This window comes from Salvelinus alpinus, chromosome 22, assembly GCF_045679555.1.
Source record: "Salvelinus alpinus chromosome 22, SLU_Salpinus.1, whole genome shotgun sequence".
Lineage (NCBI taxonomy): Eukaryota > Metazoa > Chordata > Actinopteri > Salmoniformes > Salmonidae > Salvelinus > Salvelinus alpinus.
Genome location: NC_092107.1, coordinates 25,677,062 through 25,697,959, shown reverse-complemented (window position 1 = coordinate 25,697,959; position 20,898 = coordinate 25,677,062). Strand labels below are relative to the sequence as shown.

At 44.9% G+C, this 20,898-nt stretch overlaps 1 protein-coding gene across 1 annotated transcript in view; it reads right to left on the bottom strand.

The window, feature by feature from the left end:
• Positions 1-5,170: 5,170 nt before the first annotated feature.
• The window catches only part of LOC139549309 (CXADR-like membrane protein), a 102,260-nt gene continuing 86,532 nt past the window's right edge, over positions 5,171-20,898 (bottom strand). Inside the window, exons 2-7 of the mRNA XM_071359624.1 lie at positions 14,985-15,142; positions 10,891-11,092; positions 9,012-9,179; positions 7,169-7,291; positions 6,473-6,614; positions 5,171-5,648 (exon numbers count right to left, since the gene is read on the bottom strand). Coding sequence (XP_071215725.1) covers positions 5,300-5,648; positions 6,473-6,614; positions 7,169-7,291; positions 9,012-9,179; positions 10,891-11,092; positions 14,985-15,142 — 1,142 coding nt within the window. The 3' untranslated portion in view covers positions 5,171-5,299. The remainder of the gene's footprint in view (positions 5,649-6,472; positions 6,615-7,168; positions 7,292-9,011; positions 9,180-10,890; positions 11,093-14,984; positions 15,143-20,898) is intronic.

Sequence of the window (20,898 nt, the reverse complement as noted above, 5' to 3'; positions counted from 1 at the left end):
AAAATCAAAAGAAATCAGCCAAGACCTCAGAAAAAAAATTGTAGACCCCCAGAAGTCTGGTTCATCCTTGGGAGCAATTTCCAAATGCTTGAAGGTACCACATTCATCTGTACAAACAATAGTACGCAAGTATAAACACCATGGGACCACGCAGCCTCCATACTGCTCAGGAAGGAGACACGTTCTGTCTCCTAGAGATGAATGTGCTTTGGTGCGAAAAATGCAAATCATTCCCAGAACAACAGCAAAGGAACTTGTGAAGATGCTGGAGGAAACATGTACAAAAGTATCTATAGCCACAGTAAAATGAATCCTATATCGACATAACCTGAAAAGCCGCTCAGCAAGGAAGAAGCCACTGCTCCAAAACCGCCATAAAAAAGCCAGACTACGGTTTGCAACTGCACATGGGGACAAAGATCATACTTTTTGGAGAAATATCCTCTGGTCTGATGAAACAAAAATAGAACTGTTTTGCCATAATGACCATTGTTATGTTTGGAGGAAAAAGGGGGACGCTTGCAAGCCAAAGAACACCATCCCAACAGTGAAGCACGGGGGTGGCAGCCTCATGTTGTGGGGGTGCTTTGCTGCAGGAGGGACTGGTGCACTTCACAAAATAGATGGCATCATGAGGGAGGAAAATTATGGGGATATATTGAATCAACATCTCAAGACATCAGTCAAGATGTTAAAGCTTGGTCGCAAATGGGTCTTCCAAATGGACAATGACCCCAAGCATACTTCCAAAGTTGTGGCAAAATGGCTTAAGGACAACAAAGTCAAGGCATTGGAGTGGCCATCACAAAGCCCTGACCTCAATCCCATAGAAAATGTGTGGGCAGATGTGAAAAAGTGTGTGCGAGCAAGGAAGCCTAAAAACCTGACTCATTTACACCAGCTCTGTCAGGAGGAATGGGCCAAAAATTCACCCAAATTCACCCATTTTTTTACATTGTGGGAAGCTTGTGGAAGGCTACCCAAAACATTTGACCCAAGTTAAACAATTTGAAGGCAACGCTACCAAATACTAATTGAGTGTATGTAAACTTCTGACCCACTGTGAATGTGATGAAAGAAATAAAAGCTGAAATAAATCATTCTCTCTACTATTATTCTGACATTTTACATTCTTAAAATAAAGTGGTGATCCTAACTGACCTAAGACAGGGAATTTTTACTCTGATTAAATGTCAGGAATTGTGAAAAACTGAGTTTAAATGTATTTGGCTAAGGTGTATGTAAACTTCCAACTTCAACTGTATACTGTAAGTCACAGAAACGAATATAAACACTGCGTGTCTGCAGTGTAGTCTTTTCCATTCAGATAGGTTATGCCTAGCTGGTGCCACTTTTCTTCTCCCTTGAATGAGCGGCTAACATGAGAATGTGTGGGTGTTCGTGTGGCCCTGAAGGCTTGTGCCCTTTTTTTCAATTTCCGCCTAAAATGACATACCCAAATTCAACTTCCTGTAACTCAGGCCCTGAAGCAAGGATATGCAGATTCTTGGTACCATTTGAAAGGAAACACTTTGAAGTTTGTGGAAATGTGAAAGGAATGTAGGAGAATATAACTCAATAGATCTGGTAAAAGATAATACAAAGAAAAAAAAACGTTTTCTTGTATTTTTTTGTACCATCATTTTTTAAATGCAAGAGAAAGGCCATAATGTATTATTCCAGCCCAGGTGAAATTTAGATTTTGGCCACTAGATGGCACCAGTTTATGTGCAACGTTTAAGACTGGTCCAATGAACCATTGCATTTCTTTTCAAAATGTTGTATCAAGTCTGCCCAAATGTGCCTAATTTGTTCATTAATAACTTTTAATGTTCAAAACTGTGCACTGTCCTCAAACAATAGCATGGTATTCTTTCACTGTAATAGCTACTATAAACAGTGCTGTTAGATTAACAAGAATTTAAGCTTTCTGACAATATCAGATATGTCTACTTGTTACTTACAACCTCCTGCTAATCGCATTAGCCTACGTTAGCTCAACCGCAGGGGACCCACTGATCCTGAAGAATAATGTACATCATTCCCTTGGCATAGAATGTTGTCTCATTATGGAGATGTACACCCTCTGCATTGTGATATGGTTACATATGATCTAGTTTACAGCAGAGATTAGTCATAGCGAGATATTCTTCCAGGATACCCTTGTACGCCTTCAGTCAGGCTCTTTGTCCACTACTTTGTATACAAAGCCTACAGACAAGAACGGTATACTACATGCCTCTAGTGCTCTCAGTAGAGTATGTACCATTGACGAGACCTCTACCAGAAGGGATAAAAGTAATACAAAAATTAATAAAATAAAAAACATTCATGTCTGTACCATTACATATTGTTCTGTGAGTGATGACATCAAGGGAGTGATGACATCAAGGGAGCTATTAAGAAGCATTGGAATGTGCTTATTGCTGATCCTGCTTGCCAAAAGATTTTCTCCGACCCTCCTCTCTTTTCACACTACAGGGCCAGGAATGTCAGGGACTTCACTGTTAGGGCTGACACCAGGTGACTGGCTTCTACCTCTGTCCTAGTTGTGCAGCATTTAAGGAACCTATTACAAAGTGAGCGTATTCAACAGCTCTGCCACTGGAAAACAATACACTATCAAACAGTATCCACATGCAGGTCTTCTAACGTCATATTCTATTTTAGGCATGAATGAATAATTGTTCTTGAAGTGTTTTCTGTAACTATTTGTGTACGATACCCCATCTAGTGGTGTCTCTAGCTCCCTACTCTTACAATCCTGTGTTATTTATTCTGAGGAAATGTTCACATTGTACATCTATAAGTAATAATTGATGTTTCTCTGTCGGCAATTGTATATAATCTAGATCATGCATTCTATTGTACTAGGTACTAATTTATAGATTTTCTGATGTATTTTCTTGCCCATGTGACATGCAAGTATCATTGAAATAGAAACCAGGTGTGTGCTGAAAATTTCCACTGATGGCCTGAGGAAGAAACATTTGTGTTTTGTTTTCACATTTTATTTATGCACTTTCTTGCACTCTGCTATATTCTTTGGACACCATGATGTTTCAATAAACATCTTGATTTTGCATTCAAGCCTAAGTTTTGGATCTATTATTTTTTTGACAAGGTGCAGGTCTCTATCTCATCCAGTGTTGTTACTTTGACTCCTACGCACCTGCAACAGACCCTTTTCAGTAGTAAGGACCTTAAAAGAGCGCAGATGGACTCTGATCAGATACATATAATCACACAGGTTTGGCTTATGCCCCTGTCTCACTGTGTTTTGGCAGTAGATTCCCAAAGCTGGATCAACACATATAACTCAAACCACATGTGCATTCATGATAAGGACAGAAAAAGAAACCATTAACGGGGATAGGGATTGCAAAGGCACACTAAATAGCCTACTTCATTCAAACTGCACAGGGTCAGACAGATGTACAACAAAGGGGATGGCTGATGCCAAAGCCTGGCCAATGTACAGAGAAGCCATCAAAACAATGAGACGGTAATCGAGTGGCACTCTGTTGTTGTGGATCCAAGGAGAGTACCTACCAGGGGTGGAACTGTACAATACAAGTCCCTAGAATCATACTCCTTCCTCTATTCAATCATCCACAGTATTTGGGGGATTAACTTCAAGGTCATTTGTGTCTCTCTACCTATGTTTTACTTCCTTCTATTCAGTACCTTACAAAGCATAGAAAATAATCGTAGTAACCATCTTTGTTCAACACACATTCATTGAGTTTTTGACAGGTTTTGGTTTGCGTAACATTGCAAAACAGTGGAGGTAAATAAAAGAGTAAAAAAAGCAACGATGATCCATCCTGGGGATTGGTGGCACTTCTTCAGGCTGAGACACAGCTGTCTGTCACCCTTCACAACCTGTCCAGACATGCCTTGGTAGGGGCAGTAAAATTGAAATATAATAGATATTAAACCTCCCTTGTCTTAAAGTTATTATTATTATTCAGTACATTCAGTCATGTATCTCTATTTACTGTACGTTAACACCCAATTCATCCATATGCTAATTTGGGGAGGAGTTTCCGTACCATATGGGATGGTAACGCCAGTCCTCAAGGGCCTGATTGGTGTCACACTTTTTCCCCAGCCCCAGCTAACACACCTGACTCCAATAATCAACTAATCATGATGTTCAGTTTAGAATTCAATTAGTTTAATCAGCTGTGTTTGCTAGGGATTGGGGAACAGTGTGACAGCACTCTAGACCCCAAGGACTGGAATTGCCAATCCACAGAGCTGAGAGAGGATGTGGTGAGAAAAATAAAAGTTTCATCAGAACTCTGACTACCATGTCAGTGCTACATCCTATGAATGTGGCTAAAGTTTCTCCTGTTGAGAAAAGCAAATGAGCTGTTCTCTGAATGGGGTCAGGACCATGGAACATGATGTGTCTCAGATGTCGTCATGGAGTCCGTAAAGCATCACAGAGTCTGGAGCACAGGAGGCTGCTGAGGGGAGGACGGCTCATAATAATGGCTGGAATGGAGTGCATTTAATAGTATCACACACGGAAACCTTGTGTTTGACGTGTTCGATTTCATTCCAGCCATTACTATGAGCCCGTCCTCTCCAAATAAGGTGCCATCGGCCGCCTGTGTTCTGGAGGGTTGATCTAGCGGTTTCTCTCCTCACAGGGCACACAGCATGCTCTCTGTCAGAGAGCCGTGGTTGTAGTGGGGGCTGGAAGCTCCGGTGTGTCTGCCTGTTGGGAGTGGTGTGGTTGGATGAGTCAGAGACACCACTAGGCCAAAATAAAGAGGCGTGGTTCTCTCTCAGTATTTCATGCCCTCATCCCTCCGTCATGTCGTCAGCTGCGTGTCTCCATCGGCACCCGCAGACTTTGGATCTCTCTTTTCTCAACCCATTCCTTCTTTCTTCCTTTTTCTCTGCACTCTTCCTGTCCTTTTGATTTGATAAATAAAAGCTCCACTCTGGGTTTTCTTCCACCTCACCGCACACAGCACTGTGCTCGCTCATTGCTTCCCATGACTTCAAAGTAGAAAGAAAAGTGTAAAAATAAGTTATTTAGCCACGAGACATAAACAGAAATGTGTTCTGTCTCATGTTTTTTTTTTTTCTTCAGTAGGGGGCAAGCATTTCTTATTTTCCCTTTTTAAGTAGGCATTCATTAAAAGTTTTGGGATTTATATTATTGATTATTTTAATTACATCCTTTTACTACTTGCATTTCGTTGTTTAACGGAAGAGTTTGTGTCTTTGAAGGGGTGGGTTTTACACATCAACATAGCCAGGATGGACTTTCTTCTCCATCCTACACAGTTTGAAAGGCCTTGGTCTGGGCAGGGACCATGAGAGTGGGGGGAGTGGGTCCAGAGATCTGGTTCCTGGAGTTGATGTTGAATTTGGGGGTGCCAGGGGGCTCAGGGGTCTTGTTGGGGGGTACCACCGTTGTGTATGCTGGGGGGGACTGGGGGAAGTCAGGGGGCTGTCCGTTCTCCTTAAGGGCAGCTATGGCTGGGGCCCGAGGGCGGTGCCCGTGGGGGGCGGTGTTGTGCACCATGGACTGTGTTGAGGAGGCCCCGGAGCGGGAGCTACCAGAGCGGGACGATGACAGAGAGTTGGGCTTCACCAGCTTGGCCTTGGGAGCCTCTGCATCCTCCCTGCACAGATACACAAATCAAAAACAAACAAGAGCTACTTAGATTTGGCCAGTCATGACCCCAAGCATGCACACAGAGACAAACAAACTTAGACAAACTCTACGGCCTTTCTGAGGAGAGCCAGTGGAGAAAACGGTCTTACACAATCAGAGAAAAGGGTTTGGTGATGCTCCACTGCATTTGCTGCATTATCATCTGGGTCTGACACAAGTGTCTAAATAAAAATAGTCTAATTCGTCTAGGTCTTAATCCACTACATTACACCGGCACCACCGTTACCGACCCCACTTCAGAAAACTGCCCCATCCCATCCCACCCGCTCAGTGGCTAAACATGACATGTAAAAGGAAACACCTCCCTGTAGTCTGCATTATTTACTACACAGTCATCCCCAACCAAGCTGCATTATTCATCTAAACACCGGCAAATAAGCAGCTACATAGCCTCCAAGCAGTGAATTGTTTTCTCTTCTGCTGTAACAAGCTGCGCCATTAGCAGCCTGGAGGCCCCAGTTTACTGTAAATCTCTCTCTGGGAGTCAAACATGGCCTCAATCCACACTTAGGCCCTGCTGCCTGCTTATGGCTGCTCTGGAGAGGAGCGAAGCTCTTGGCACGGGAGCAGAGAGGTGTGAAAAGGATGGCTCTCAGAAACCAATAAATACTATGCTTGACAATGAGAGATTTATTACAGACACACACGCAAGTGCACATACACATGCAGAGAAGTTGGTGCTTTGCTTCAGTATTTAATAAGTTAGACAGAAAAAGAGTGAAAGAGGAACAGAAGATAAAGAGATGCAGGAAGAAGAAGAAAATGACTGACCTGATCTCATTGGGAGTCTCCTCCTCCTCATACTTCTTCTTCTCCTTCTTGCGGAAGACGAACCAGATGATTAGGATGATGAGGAGAACACCAAAGGAGACGCCCACCACGGCACCTGCCAGCACGCCCATCCCTCGAACATCTGTGGATCATCACACATTTTTGACCTCAGAAGGGCAGCGGAAAACTACCATACATGTACCTGTACATAGAGTATCCACACTGTACTGTGCACACACCAAAAATATTGATGCTTTTCACATAAACGATCCCTTTAAAAATAATGATTTAGTCCCGATAGGTAAACCCTGTGAATTTGTGGATGATAGATTTTGCTGGTGTTGTGTGTATTTTGTGTTCCCTACAAAGCTATGAATCTAACAAAATGCTATCAAACCATTTCTGTTGCTGTGTTAACTTATAAATCATGTCCCCAACATTTCACCCTGTTGTGACCTTAACATTCCTGTGCCTTTCTGGAAATCTATTACCGTGACATTGAAACATTACTGTTTGAGCGAAGTCGATGACCAATGGCCACTGTTTTAACGGTACAGTCCCCAGTGTTGTGTTACTGAGGCGCAGGGGAGTGGAGCGAGGAAAAAACAATGTCCAGGTGCTATTGGAAACTACAGTCATCCATCACCATCATAGCATGGTGTGGTGTGGAGCCGGAGAGCAGCTCTCTCTACTCACACTGCATGGTGACCTCGATGATGCAGTTCTCCTCGCCAACGTCATTGCTGGCAGTGCACTTGTAGACACCTGTACTGTCCTTCGTCAGGTTCCGCAGGGTGACAATCTCTGGATTCTTCAGATCTGTAGGAGAGATAGATAGACTGTGATTTAACAACCTGCTCAACTTAGGAAAGCTGAGAGGACCGGGGTCTGTGGTGCAGTTTGTACATGTATTTCCATCTACAATGGTTTCAAGCACTTCTACAGTTAGCATGATCTTGAAGAGCAATTTGATTAACAGCATGTAATAAATCCTTGCAGTGAAGTACTGTACTTCATATCATATCTCAGCTCTGATCCACTCCATTCTTTGATAATCTAGTAACAGATCAGCAGCAAGAAAAATGCATTGTGAGGCTGTATTGAGATTAAATTGTATTGATGAGTGTTGAGCCTCGTTAGACCTGACTCAGGTCTGTTTTGGGCTGACCATTCCAGTCTGCAATAGCGTGTCAGCTCTGACGTATCACACTCTGTGGGATGGAGCAAGAGGAGAGGAACTCGCAAATGTTGATCTTGGCCTCGGAGAGATTGGGTGTACTCAAACTCAGAGTGACTCTGGTGATTGAAGACCACCGGGCTCGTAGAACCTTGTAGAATTTAGGGGGAGTTGAAAGAGTTTGTCTGAGAGAACGATGGAGATTTACGTGGCTAAGAGTCCCTTAGACATCCCTGTCATGACAGCCACGTGATATTACCTTTCACCACCACCCATAAATAATGGACCACGACGGTGCGTTTTATCGCCCAATGAAAACGAATTAGACTGAACAGATGTTGTATCATGGAGGTCATTAATTTCTAGGCTTTTGGCATGGGCACGTGTCATCACTAATGCGAGTTGAGTGGGGAGAATAGGTGGTAAAACTGAAATGCAATGAAAGTGTGTTTTGTGCCTCAAGGGGTAGATGCGTCTAGGATAGGGATCATCAACTAGATTCAGCCATGGGCTGATTTTCTTCTTGAGTGGATGGTCACGGGGTCATAATTAGTAATCATTTGTAGAATCCATAAATGCATAAAACATAATCATTTCAAACCTTGCTTACATTTGTATACAATCACATATATCTCTCTATTATGCGTGGGTGTCACGCCCTGACCTAAGAGATCCTTTTTATGTCTCTATTTTGGTTTGGTCAGGGCGTGAGTTGGGGTGGGCATTCTATGTTTTGTGTTTCTATGATTTTCTATTTCTATGTTTTGGCTGGATATGGGTTCTCAATCAGGGACAGCTGTCTATTGTTGTCTTTGATTGGGAACCATACTTAGGTAGCTTTTTCCCCCACCGTTCTTTGTGTGAATTTGACTTTGTTTAGGGCACATAGCCTTTTGAGCTTCACGGTTTGTTTTTGTATTGTTTATTGTTTTGTCGGCGTCATTTTTATAAATAAAGAGAAAATGTACGCTCACCACGCTGCACCTTGGTCCTCATCTCTTAACAGCCGTGACAGTGGGAGTACTTTTGAACAGAATTTCAAAATTAAAATCATTCAGAGCTGATTTGCTGGTGATTTTACAGTCTTTTATGTCCAAATAAAATCACAAATTAGGCTGCCAGTTGGGGAACACTGGCTGAATCGCTGCTATCAGGAAGTTTTTGTGCTATAATGAATCTCCATTACATTTTGGTGTTTCGGAGGCAGACTGGAATTTAAGTGTTTGGGATAAAAATGTATTCTGGGAAATACTGTCATCAAAATATCATATACTATGTAATGTCCTCTTTAGGGGACCCGTGTTTCACATACACATGGATGAAGTGGGGTGCAGCATGTGTACTTGTGGACAATCTACTTACCTCTCAGTGCCAGTAGGGGGAGGTTCCCAACACTCTTTCCCTTATCCAGCACCCTCTCCCAATTGTATTTGATAGGGTCTGAGCCGTCACTGGATTTGCAGCTCAGTTTAACATCACTGCCCTCCAGCAGCCTGCCGTCCATCCAGCATCGTGGCTTAGAGGGCTTCACTGTAGAAACAACAGAACAGTAGTTATAAAACACTACAAATAACACTATAATACTGTAGCCGCATGTGTAAACGGGAAATAATACTTTAAGATTCTTGAGTGTAACAGTAGCCTGTTTGTTTCTCATGGAAGTCAATGCTGGGATTAAGAGTTGTGTTAAAGGCCCCAAACCTAGATCAATAAGTGACTGTGAGTAGGTCAGGAGAGAGTGCTGTGCTCCTGAGTTCCTGTGGCCTGGGGGTCACTAGATGGCCAGCCCTTCTCTAGCTCTATGGCTGCTTCACAGCAGCTGCTCCAGTCCTCCTTATATCTCTCCCTCCATCCCTCAACCCATCCCTCCAACCCTCCACCCCTTCCTCCTTCCATCCGTCCATCCCTCCCCTCCCCTCCATCCCTTCCCTCCCAGTCTAACCGGCATGGTGAACATGCTGCTCCCACGCTCAGTAAGAGATATAATGAAAGGGCTGAGGAGAGTGCCGGGGATTCTGCAGTACATCTCACAGCTCTGTCAGGGGCAGTTAGACCAATCTATCTGCAGCCGGAGCAGCCAGAGCGAGGACACACACACACACACACACACACACACACACACACACACACACACACACACACACACACACACACACACACACACACACACACACACACACACACACACACACACACACACACACACACACACACACACACACACACACACACACACACACACACACACACACACACTGAGACAGGGGCCCAGACCCAGCCAGCCACCAGCTCCTCTGCCAACCCATTATCTTAACGTCGGGACTGCAAGAGAAAAATGCAAATGTTCATCTCTCAAAATCAAAAGTGTCACTGCAAAGCTGAGGGCAATTAGTAAAAATCTAGATGCTAACTCAAAGAAATGTCTTCATGGAGGAGAGGGAGAAAAGAGAGAAATGATTAAGAGACTGTTCCATTAAAGTACCAATAACCACCGGTTGAACTAATCTCCGATGATGTTTGAATAAATTGCATGGGAGAATGATCTCACTTCTCCCGTTGGACTACTTTGTGGTATTGCTGCTCTCCACTTGCCTGTCTGTCCTTCAAAGCTGTTTGTCTATTCAACGATATGCAGAGACACATTTACCACAGAGCCAGTGAAAACTAAGCCATTTAAAACAGATCCGCCAAACCTCTGTGTATTGGGGCAATGAAAAAATTAAACAGAACAGATAATAAAACAACAATGGGGTCTTTGCCCCTCTAAAGCAGCCCAACTGGCTTTGTCATCATAGTTATGAAAGCTGAATGACGGCTCAGAACTCTGTATGGTGTTTAATAATTATAAACAGACATAACAAATATTAAATCATCATAAAGAGCTTGTCTGTAGTATATTTGATGAGAGAAAACTTATTTTCATATCATGGTAGCAAAATAATTTCCTAATGTTTAACAACTAAATTCTGCATCATCTGTTTCACGCTGACAACAAGTCAATCCACAATGTCAGCCATTTTCGACATATATTAGATTATGTTACTTCTATGTGCCTCAGCAACCATACATCTCAGAGACCCTCGCAACGGAGAAACAAGGCCAAACAAAAAAATCTAAATCGAATCACTCCATCTGAATCAAATTGAATCATTAGATCAGTCAGCATGACAGAGGAAATGTGCCCGGGCTAATTCCCTATTGATTAGCGTATGTGAGAGACAGAGCTGGAGAGCAGACTCACCCAGCACTATGAGGTTGACCTGGCTCCAGTGGTACTTTCCCCCCATCTTGACCTTGCAGTAGTACTCCCCAGAGTCGGTCAGCTGTAGGTCACTGAGGAGCAGGGAGGCGTCTCCTTTTAGGTAGTCCCCAGCGAAAGACAGACGACTGGTCCCGCTGGTCACCTCGTTGGTGTAAACCTGGCCCCCAAAAAACGTGATGATCTGGGTTGGGGAGAGAGACAATGAGACACACAGAGAGCTGTATGCAGAGAGATATGTAAAGGCATCAGCTCTGTATGTGGATTTAGACATACATGGACACTGCTTGCTCATAAAGACACATACACATACAGTACAGACATGTACCCTCTATTTGTCTTTCTCTCTCTCTACCTTGTAAAAAAACACACACACACACACACAACAGCATCAAACACAGCTGTCACAGCAGCCTATTACTCAGGGCAAGTGAGAGCCTGCAGATGGGGACTGCTAAACGCTGGTGCCACAGCACATCAGTGCCATCGGAGCTGGGTTTACCTGCTGCGCTCGCAGGTGACGTCTGCCCATTTACACACACACACACACACACACACACACACACACACACACACACACACACACACACACACACACACACACACACACACACACACACACACACACACACACACACACACACACACACACACACACACACACACAGAGAGCCCTGCCACAGATACTCTGTGACATGACCCTGGCACCTGCGCTATGAGTTTCAAGTTACTGTGCATTTGCCTATGGGCACACTCTTGCTGTGTTCATCCATTTTGGATGTGGAGTGTACAGTATTTGCAGGTGTGTATGTGTTTGTGCTCGTGGCTCTGAACATACGTTTATGAGAGGTGGAATGAGTGGTCTGTCTAATGTGCAATTGAATTGAATACATCAGAGTTCTCAATTTTCCCCTTGTCTGTGGACGTCCTCAGGATGGGCCTATGGGTGTGTAGCACCATTAGCATTAGCATACGCATCCACAGGTCAGCGCCAGTGAACCCTGCCCTTGCTCGGGATTTCTCTCCCCTCTGTGCTCCTGACACATGTAGCCTGTACACTCGGCAACAGAGGCTAAATGTTGACAAGCTGCTCTTTTCCATTTCAATACGACCTTCCAGCAGAAATAAAATAATGATTTATTAATTCCGCTACAGGCACAGTCTCGTTTCTAATAAAATGTTCAGACGTTTCATTTTAATTAATGGTTTCTTCAATGTTATCTCCTCATTAAATATTCAATGCAATGTGCCAGCCCCTTCAGAGGTATCAAAGACATTTGTTTTCCCCTTTCTTCCCTTCTCTTCCTCCTCCCTTCTCTCCCTCCTCCCTTTTCTTGTGGAACCAAATCTCTCATTGCTAATCAACAGATCAGTGTGTAAATGAATGACTTTCAAAGAAATTAGAAATCTCTTTCATCTGATAAGGCCTGTTGTCACGTTCGTCGTAACGATGAGACCAAGGCGCAGCGTGATTTGAATACATTCTTATTTAATCAAAGAAAGAAAACTGAACAAACTATACAAAACAACAAAACGACCGTGAAGCTAATATAACTGAGTGCTGACATGCAACTACACATAGACAATAACCCACAAAACCAAAATGGTAAATGGCAACCTAAATATGATCCCCAATCAGAGACAACGATAAACAGCTGCCTCTGATTGGGAACCAATTCAGGCCACCATAGACCTACATATACCTAGACAATACCAAAACCCCATAGATATACAAAAACCCATAGGCAAGACAAAAACACACATACCACCCTCGTCACACCCTGACCTAACCAAAATAATAAAGAAAACAAAGATAACTAAGGTCAGGGCGTGACACCTGTTGAAATTTCACAGTATTACTGTTATCAGATAGTACACTTCATTAAGAAAAAACTGTAACAAATCAAAACAGAAACTAATACTTTAACATCTTCTGAGAGCTAGATGACAAGTAATTACACTAGGACTGTTTTTAGACTCGGGTAGATGATAAAAGGTGGGTGATAGAATGGATCCATTTTTATTATATTTAGAGCTGGCAGTATTGATGTTGTCTAATTCATATCTCAGGGACTGGAATGTCTAGGTATACTATTTTCACAACTGTTGTGATGTACAGGCTTCTCTGGTTTAATGTACAGGCTTTATTTAGTAACTGTGTCTCAGGAGGACTTTCAGCCACAGTAATTTGTTTACTACTGTATCTCAGTCGATATCGTTTCACTTCAGGGAATCTGAAAAAGCCTACAGTATATTCGGAATGTATTCAGACCCCTTCACTTTTTCCACATTTTGTTACATTACAGCCGTATTCTAAAATGTATTAAATAAAACATTTTCTCATCAATCTACAAACAATACCCCATAATGATAAGGTAAAAAACGTTTTTTTGAAATGTTAGCAAATGTATAAAAATACAATTTAAAAAACGTATTTACTTAAGTATTCAGACCCTTTGCTATGAGCCTCGAAATTGAGCTCAGGTGCATTCTGTTAACATTGATCGTCCTTGAGATGTTTCTACAACTTGACTGGAGTCCACCTGAGTTAAATTAAATTGATTGGACATGATTTGGAAAGGCACACACCTGTCTATATAAGGTCCCACAGTTGATAGTGCATGTCAGAGCAAAAATCAAGCCATGAGGTTGAAGGAATTGTCCGTAGAGCTCCGAGACAGGATTGTTTCGAGGCACAGATCTGGGGAAGGGTACCAAAAAATGTATGTAGCAATGAAGGTCCCCAAGAACACAGTGGCCTCCATCATTCTGAAATGGAAGACGTTTGGAACCACCAAAGCTCTTCATAGAGCTGCCTGCCCGGCCAAACTGAGCAATCAGGAGAGAAGGGCCTTGGTCAGGGATGTGACCAAGAACCTGATGGTCACTCTAACAGAGCTCCAGAGTTCCTCTGTGGAGATGGCAGAACCTTCCAGAATGACAACCATCTCTGCAACACTCCACCAATCAGGCCTTTATGGTAGAGTGGCCAGATGGAAGCCACTCCTCTGTAAAAGGCACATGACAGCCCACTTGGAGTTTGCCAAAATGCACCTAAAAGACACTCAGACTATGAGAAACAAGATTCTCTGGTCTGATGAAACCAAGATTGAACTCTTTGGCCTGAATGCCAAGCGTCATGTCTGGAGGAAACCAGGCACCGCTCATCCCCTGGCCCATACCATCCCTACGGTGAAGCATGGTGGTGGCAGCATCATACTGTGGGGATGTTTTTCAGCAGCAGGGACTGGGAGACTAGTCAGGATGGAGGAAAGATGAACGGAGCAAAGTACAGAGAGATCCTTGATGAAAACATGCCCTAGAGCACTAAGGACCTCATCCTGGGGTGAAGGTTCACCTTCCAACAGAACAACGACCCTAAGCACACAGCTAAGACAACACAGGGGTGACTTTGGGACAAGTCTCTGAATGTCCTTGAGCGGCCTAGCCAGAGCCTGGACTTGAACCCGATCGAACATCTCTGGAGAGACCTGAAAATACTTGTGCAGCAACGCTCCCCATCCATCCTGACAGAGCTTGAGAGGATCTGCAGAGAATAATGGGAGAAACTTCCCAAATACAGATGTGCCAAGCTTGCAGTGTCATACCCAAGAAGACTTGAGGCTGTAGTCGCTGCCAAAGGTGCTTCAACAAAGTACTGAGTAAAGGGTCTAAACACTTATATAAATGTGATATTTATTTTTTGACATTTGCAAACATTTCTAAAAACCTTTTTTTCGCTTTGTCATTATGAGTTATTGTGTGTAGATTGATGAGGCAAAAAAACCCTGATTTAATCCATTTTAGAATAAGGCTGTAGCGTAACAAACTGTGCGAGAGTAACAGTAAACTGTAGGAAGTAGAAAAGGGCTGAGATGGGAAGGAAACAAATTGGAGGAACATTGTGTTGTATTAGTGTGCCTTTGAAGAAGCTAAAATAAATCAGATTGGTTGCAACAAAGAGATTGAGGGAGAGAGGGGGAGGTACAGAAAAGGAAAGAGAAGAGAGAGAGAGAGAAGGGAAGAGAGAAAATGACAATGAAAGAGGCAAGAGAGAGAGAGAGCAGCTTCCTCACCACTCTCTGCTTGGAGTTGGGCTTCTGCAGTAGCCACTCGATGTCGAGCAACTGCACATTGGATTGCCAGAACTGATGGTGACACGGCAGGGTGGCGTTGTCTCCGACGACTCTCTTCATTTCTGTCTGGGCGCCGACCGTCAGCAGGCTCAGCAGCACTGGAGAGACAGAGAGAGAGAACAAAGACACTGTCAGACAACTAGAACCAGATACTCCACCAGACAGCAGCCACATGCAGAAAATATCTGGGGTAAAAAACCTAGTGAGGTAGGAAACCCCATCAGAATTACTAGGACATAACACATAAAATAAACAGAATCAAACAAACAAAACCATCTAAACCACAATGAGACAAAGACTATAACTAGAGTCAATTTCTCCCAAGCCCACCTAGCTGTCAGGTTGTTTGCTGTACAACAGGGTCTGAGTTGCACTAGGCTCCGTCAGCTGTGTACGTGGGGCTTGTGGCTCGGACCCTGGCCAGTGGCCAGACCGTCAGGGCCTGCTATGCAGTGGGGGTCGCTGGGTTAATTTATTGGAGGATGCTGGACAGCCCCGCTGGGTTGAGGGGAATTAGACAGAGGCGTCAGGGGGATTTGAAGAGGGATGGAGCTCATGGGGGCCGTTGGGTGACCAAGGGGACATACGACTCCCTTCCACTGGTAGACACAGCACAGGGAAAACAATGCACATGCTCCGCAGCCCCCATGACGCCTCTGGCTTACTCGCTCAAATGCGATAGATATTTTTGGTGCTTCAGCATTAACCAAACCAGCACATTTCATTTAGCCACTGCAGAGAGTCGGCTAAGATCCAAGATGGCGTAGCAGTCGGATGTGTCTTTGTCCTGTCTTGTCCCGTGTAAATAGTATTCGTATTTTTCGTATACATTTCGTATTTATTTTAATTTCACTTTCCATCTAGGAACTGAATATACATTCCTACATTCCGCCTCACCCAATGTGGTACGGACCTGCTATTTTTTATATACTTTAGAACCGTAACCACAATCAGAAGCTAGCCAGATAACTAGCTACTAGCTAGTAGTCAGTTAGCCACTGCCGCGGTCTTCGCCCTTAACTCGGACACAGCCAGCTTCAATACCGGGCCGATACCTGCCAGTCTGCAAGCGCGATATCAACCCAGAGCATATAGGACTGCTTTTTCTCTACCACATCACCGGATTCCTGACGCAAGCTCTGGACAATTACACCGTATTATCACAGCTAGCTAGCTGCAACCGAGTGGCTACTACTGGCTAACACCTCTGTCCCGAAGCAAGCACCAGTTAGCCTTGAGCTAGCCTCGAGCTAGGCCCATCTGCCGGCTAGCTGCAGCGCGATATCAACCCAGAGCATATAGGAATGCTTTTTCTCTACCACATCACCGGATTCCTGACGCAAGTTCTGGACAATTACACCGTATCATCACAGCTAGCTAGCTGCAACCGAGTGGCTACTACTGGCTAACACCTCTGTCCCGAAGCAAGCACCAGTTAGCCTTGAGCTAGCCTCGAGCTAGGCCCATCTGCCGGCTAGCTGCAAGCGCGATATCAACCCAGAGCATATAGGACTGCTTTTTCTCTACCACATCACCGGATTCCTGACGCAAGCTCTGGACAATTACACCGTATCATCACAGCTAGCTAGCTGCAACCGAGTGGCTACTACTGGCTAACACCTCTGTCCCGAAGCAAGCACCAGTTAGCCTTGAGCTAGCCTCGAGCTAGGCCCATCTGCCGGCTAGCTGAAGAGCTAGTGCCACTGCCACTGCCACGAAGCTAGCACCAGTTAGCAAACACTATTCTACAATTCACAACCTCTCTTTCGCCATCGCCATCTGGCTTGGATTCTCTGTCGACACAACCACGTCTGAGCAGACCCCCTCCGTCTGAGCAGACCACCCCCCGGGCTACTAACTTTACACGCCGCGTGCTAGCTTAGTGGAGGCCTCCTCTGCTCCATCTACGGCTGCCCCCTGGACACTATGATCACTTGGCTACATAGCTGATGCATGCTTGACTGTCCATTAATTCACGGTACTCCATTCTGTTTATTTGTGTCTTATCTGTCGGCTCTGTGCTTTAACTCAGGATCTGTGTGTAGTTAATCCGACCCTCTCTGCCTAGTCATCGCCATTTTTACCTGTTGTTGCTGTGTCAGACTAGCACCCTGTTATTGCTGCTGTTATCTTACCTGTTGTTTTAGCTAGCTCTCCCAATCAAGACCTGCAATCACTTTATGCCTTATTGTATGTCTCTCTCAAATATCAATATGCCTTGCATACTGTTGTTCAGGCTAGTTTTCATTGTCATTGTTTTGGTTTGCAATGGACCCTGTAGTTCCACTCTCCGTACCTCTGATACCCCCTTTGTCCCACCCCCCACACATGCGGTGACCTCACCCATTGAGACCAGCATGTCCAGAGATACAACCTCTCTTATCATCACCCAGTGCCTGGGCTTGCCTCCGCTGTACCCGCGCCCCTCCATACCCCTGTCTGCACATTATGCCCAGAATCTATTCTACCACGCCCATAAATCTGCTCCTTTTATTCTTTGTCCCCAACGCTCTAGGCGACCAGTTTTGATAGCCTTTAGCCGCACCCTCATCCTACTACTCCTCTGTTCCTCGGGTGATGTGGAGGTAAACCCAGGCCCTGCATGTCCCCAGTCACCCTCATTTGTTGACTTCTGCGATCGAAAAAGCCTTGGCCTCATGCATGTCAACATCAGAAGCCTCCTCCCTAAGTTTGCCTTACTCACCGCTTTAGCACACTCTGCCAATCCTGATGTCCTTGCCGTGTCCGAATCCTGGCTTAGGAAGGCCACCAAAAATTCTGAGATTTCCATACCCAACTATAACACTTTCCGTCAAGATAGAACTGCCAAAGGGGGAGGAGTTGCAATCTACTGCAGAGATAGCCTGCAAAGTTCTGTCATACTTTCCAGGTCTATGCCCAAACAGTTCGAACTTCTAATTTTAAAAATTAATCTCTCCAGAAATAAGTCTCTCACTGTTGCCGCCTGCTACCGACCCCCCTCAGCTCCCAGCTGTGCCCTGGACACCATCTGTGAATTGATCGCTCCCCATCTAGCTTCAGAGTTTGTTCTGTTAGGTGACCTAAACTGGGATATGCTTAACACCCCGGCAGTCCTACAATCCAAGCTTGATGCCCTCAATCTCACACAAATCATCAAGGAACCCACCAGGTACAACCCTAAATCTGTAAACATGGGCACCCTAATAGACATTATCCTGACCAACCTGCCCTCCAAATACACCTCTGCTGTCTTCAATCAAGATCTCAGCGATCACTGCCTCATTGCCTGTATCCGCCACGGGTCTGCGGTCAAACGACCACCCCTCATCACTGTCAAACGCTCCCTAAAACACTTCTGCGAGCAGGCCTTTCTAATCGACCTGGCCCGGGTACCCTGGAAGGATATTGACCTCATCCCGTCAGTTGAGGATGCCTGGTCATTCTTTAAATGTTACTTCCTCACCATATTAGACAAGCATGCTCCGTTCAAAAAATGCAGAACCAAGAACAGATATAGCCCTTGGTTCACTCCAGACCTGACTGCCCTCGACCAGCACAAAAACATCCTGTGGCGAACTGCAATAGCATCGAAGAGCCCCCGCGATATGCAACTGTTCAGGGAAGTCAGGAACCAATACACGCAGTCAGTCAGGAAAGCAAAGGCCAGCTTTTTCAAGCAGAAATTCGCATCCTGTAGCTCTAACTCCAAAAAGTTCTGGGATACTGTAAAGTCCATGGAGAACAAGAGCACCTCCTCCCAGCTGCCCACTGCACTGAGGCTAGGTAACACGGTCACCACCGATAAATCCGTGATAATCGAAGACTTCAACAAGCATTTCTCAATGGCTGGCCATGCCTTCTTCCTGGCGACTCCAACCTTGGCCAACAGCCCCGCCCCCCCCGCTGCTACTCGCCCAAGCCTCCCCAGCTTCTCCTTTACCCAAATCCAGATAGCAGATGTTCTGAAAGAGCTGGAAAACCTGGACCCATACAAATCAGCTGGGCTTGACAATCTGGACCCCCTATTTCTGAAACTGTCCGCCGCCATTGTCGCACCCCCTATTACCAGCCTGTTCAACCTCTCCTTCGTATCATCTGAGATCCCCAAGGATTGGAAAGCTGCCGCGGTCATCCCCCTCTTCAAAGGGGGAGACACCCTGGACCCAAACTGTTACAGACCTATATCCATCCTGCCCTGCCTATCTAAGGTCTTCGAAAGCCAAGTCAACAAACAGATCACTGACCATCTCGAATCCCACCGTACCTTCTCCGCTGTGCAATCCGGTTTCCGAGCCGGTCACGGGTGCACCTCAGCCACGCTCAAGGTACTAAACGACATCATAACCGCCATCGATAAAAGACATTACTGTGCAGCCGTCTTCATCGACCTGGCCAAGGCTTTCGACTCTGTCAATCACCATATTCTTATCGGCAGACTCAGTAGCCTCGGTTTTTCTAATGACTGCCTTGCCTGGTTCACCAACTACTTTGCAGACAGAGTTCAGTGTGTCAAATCGGAGGGCATGTTGTCCGGTCCTCTGGCAGTCTCTATGGGGGTACCACAGGGTTCAATTCTCGGGCCGACTCTTTTCTCTGTATACATCAATGATGTTGCTCTTGCTGCGGGCGATTCCCTGATCCACCTCTACGCAGACGACACCATTCTATATACTTCCGGCCCTTCCTTGGACACTGTGCTATCTAACCTCCAAACGAGCTTCAATGCCATACAACACTCCTTCCGTGGCCTCCAACTGCTCTTAAACGCTAGTAAAACCAAATGCATGCTTTTCAACCGTTCGCTGCCTGCACCCGCACGCCCGACTAGCATCACCACCCTGGACGGTTCCGACCTAGAATATGTGGACATCTATAAGTACCTAGGTGTCTGGCTAGACTGCAAACTCTCCTTCCAGACTCATATCAAACATCTCCAATCCAAAATCAAATCAAGAATCGGCTTTCTATTCCGCAACAAAGCCTCCTTCACTCACGCCGCCAAACTTACCCTAGTAAAACTGACTATCCTACCGATCCTCGACTTCGGCGATGTCATCTACAAAATAGCTTCCAACACTCTACTCAGCAAACTGGATGCAGTTTATCACAGTGCCATTCGTTTTGTTACTAAAGCACCTTATACGACCCACCACTGCGACCTGTATGCCCTAGTCGGCTGGCCCTCGCTACATGTTAGTCGTCAGACCCACTGGCTCCAGGTCATCTACAAGGCTATGCTAGGTAAAGTGCCGCCTTATCTCAGTTCACTGGTCACGATGGCTACACCCACCCGCAGCACGCGCTCCAGCAGGTGTATCTCACTGATCATCCCTAAAGCTAAAACCTCATTTGGACGCCTTTCCTTCCAGTTCTCTGCTGCCTGCGACTGGAACGAATTGCAAAAATCTCTGAAGTTGGAGACTTTTATCTCCCTCAACAACTTTAAAAATCTGCTATCCGAGCAGCTAACCGATCGCTGCAGCTGTACATAGTCCATCTGTAAACTACCCACCCAATTTACCTACCTCACCCCCCATACTGCTTTTATTTATTTACTTTTCTGCTCTTTTGCACACCAGTACCAGTATCTCTTCTTGCACATGATCATCTGATGATTTATCACTCCAGTGTTAATCTGCTAAATTGTAATTATTCGATTTATTGCCTACCTCATGCCTTTTGCACACATTGTATATAGATTCTCTTTTTTCTACCATGTTATTGACTTGTTTATTGTTTACTCCATGTGTAACTCTGTGTTGTCTGTTCACACTGCTATGCTTTATCTTGGCCAGGTCGCAGTTGCAAATGAGAACTTGTTCTCAACTAGCCTACCTGGTTAAATAAAGGTGAAATAAAAAAAATAAAAAAA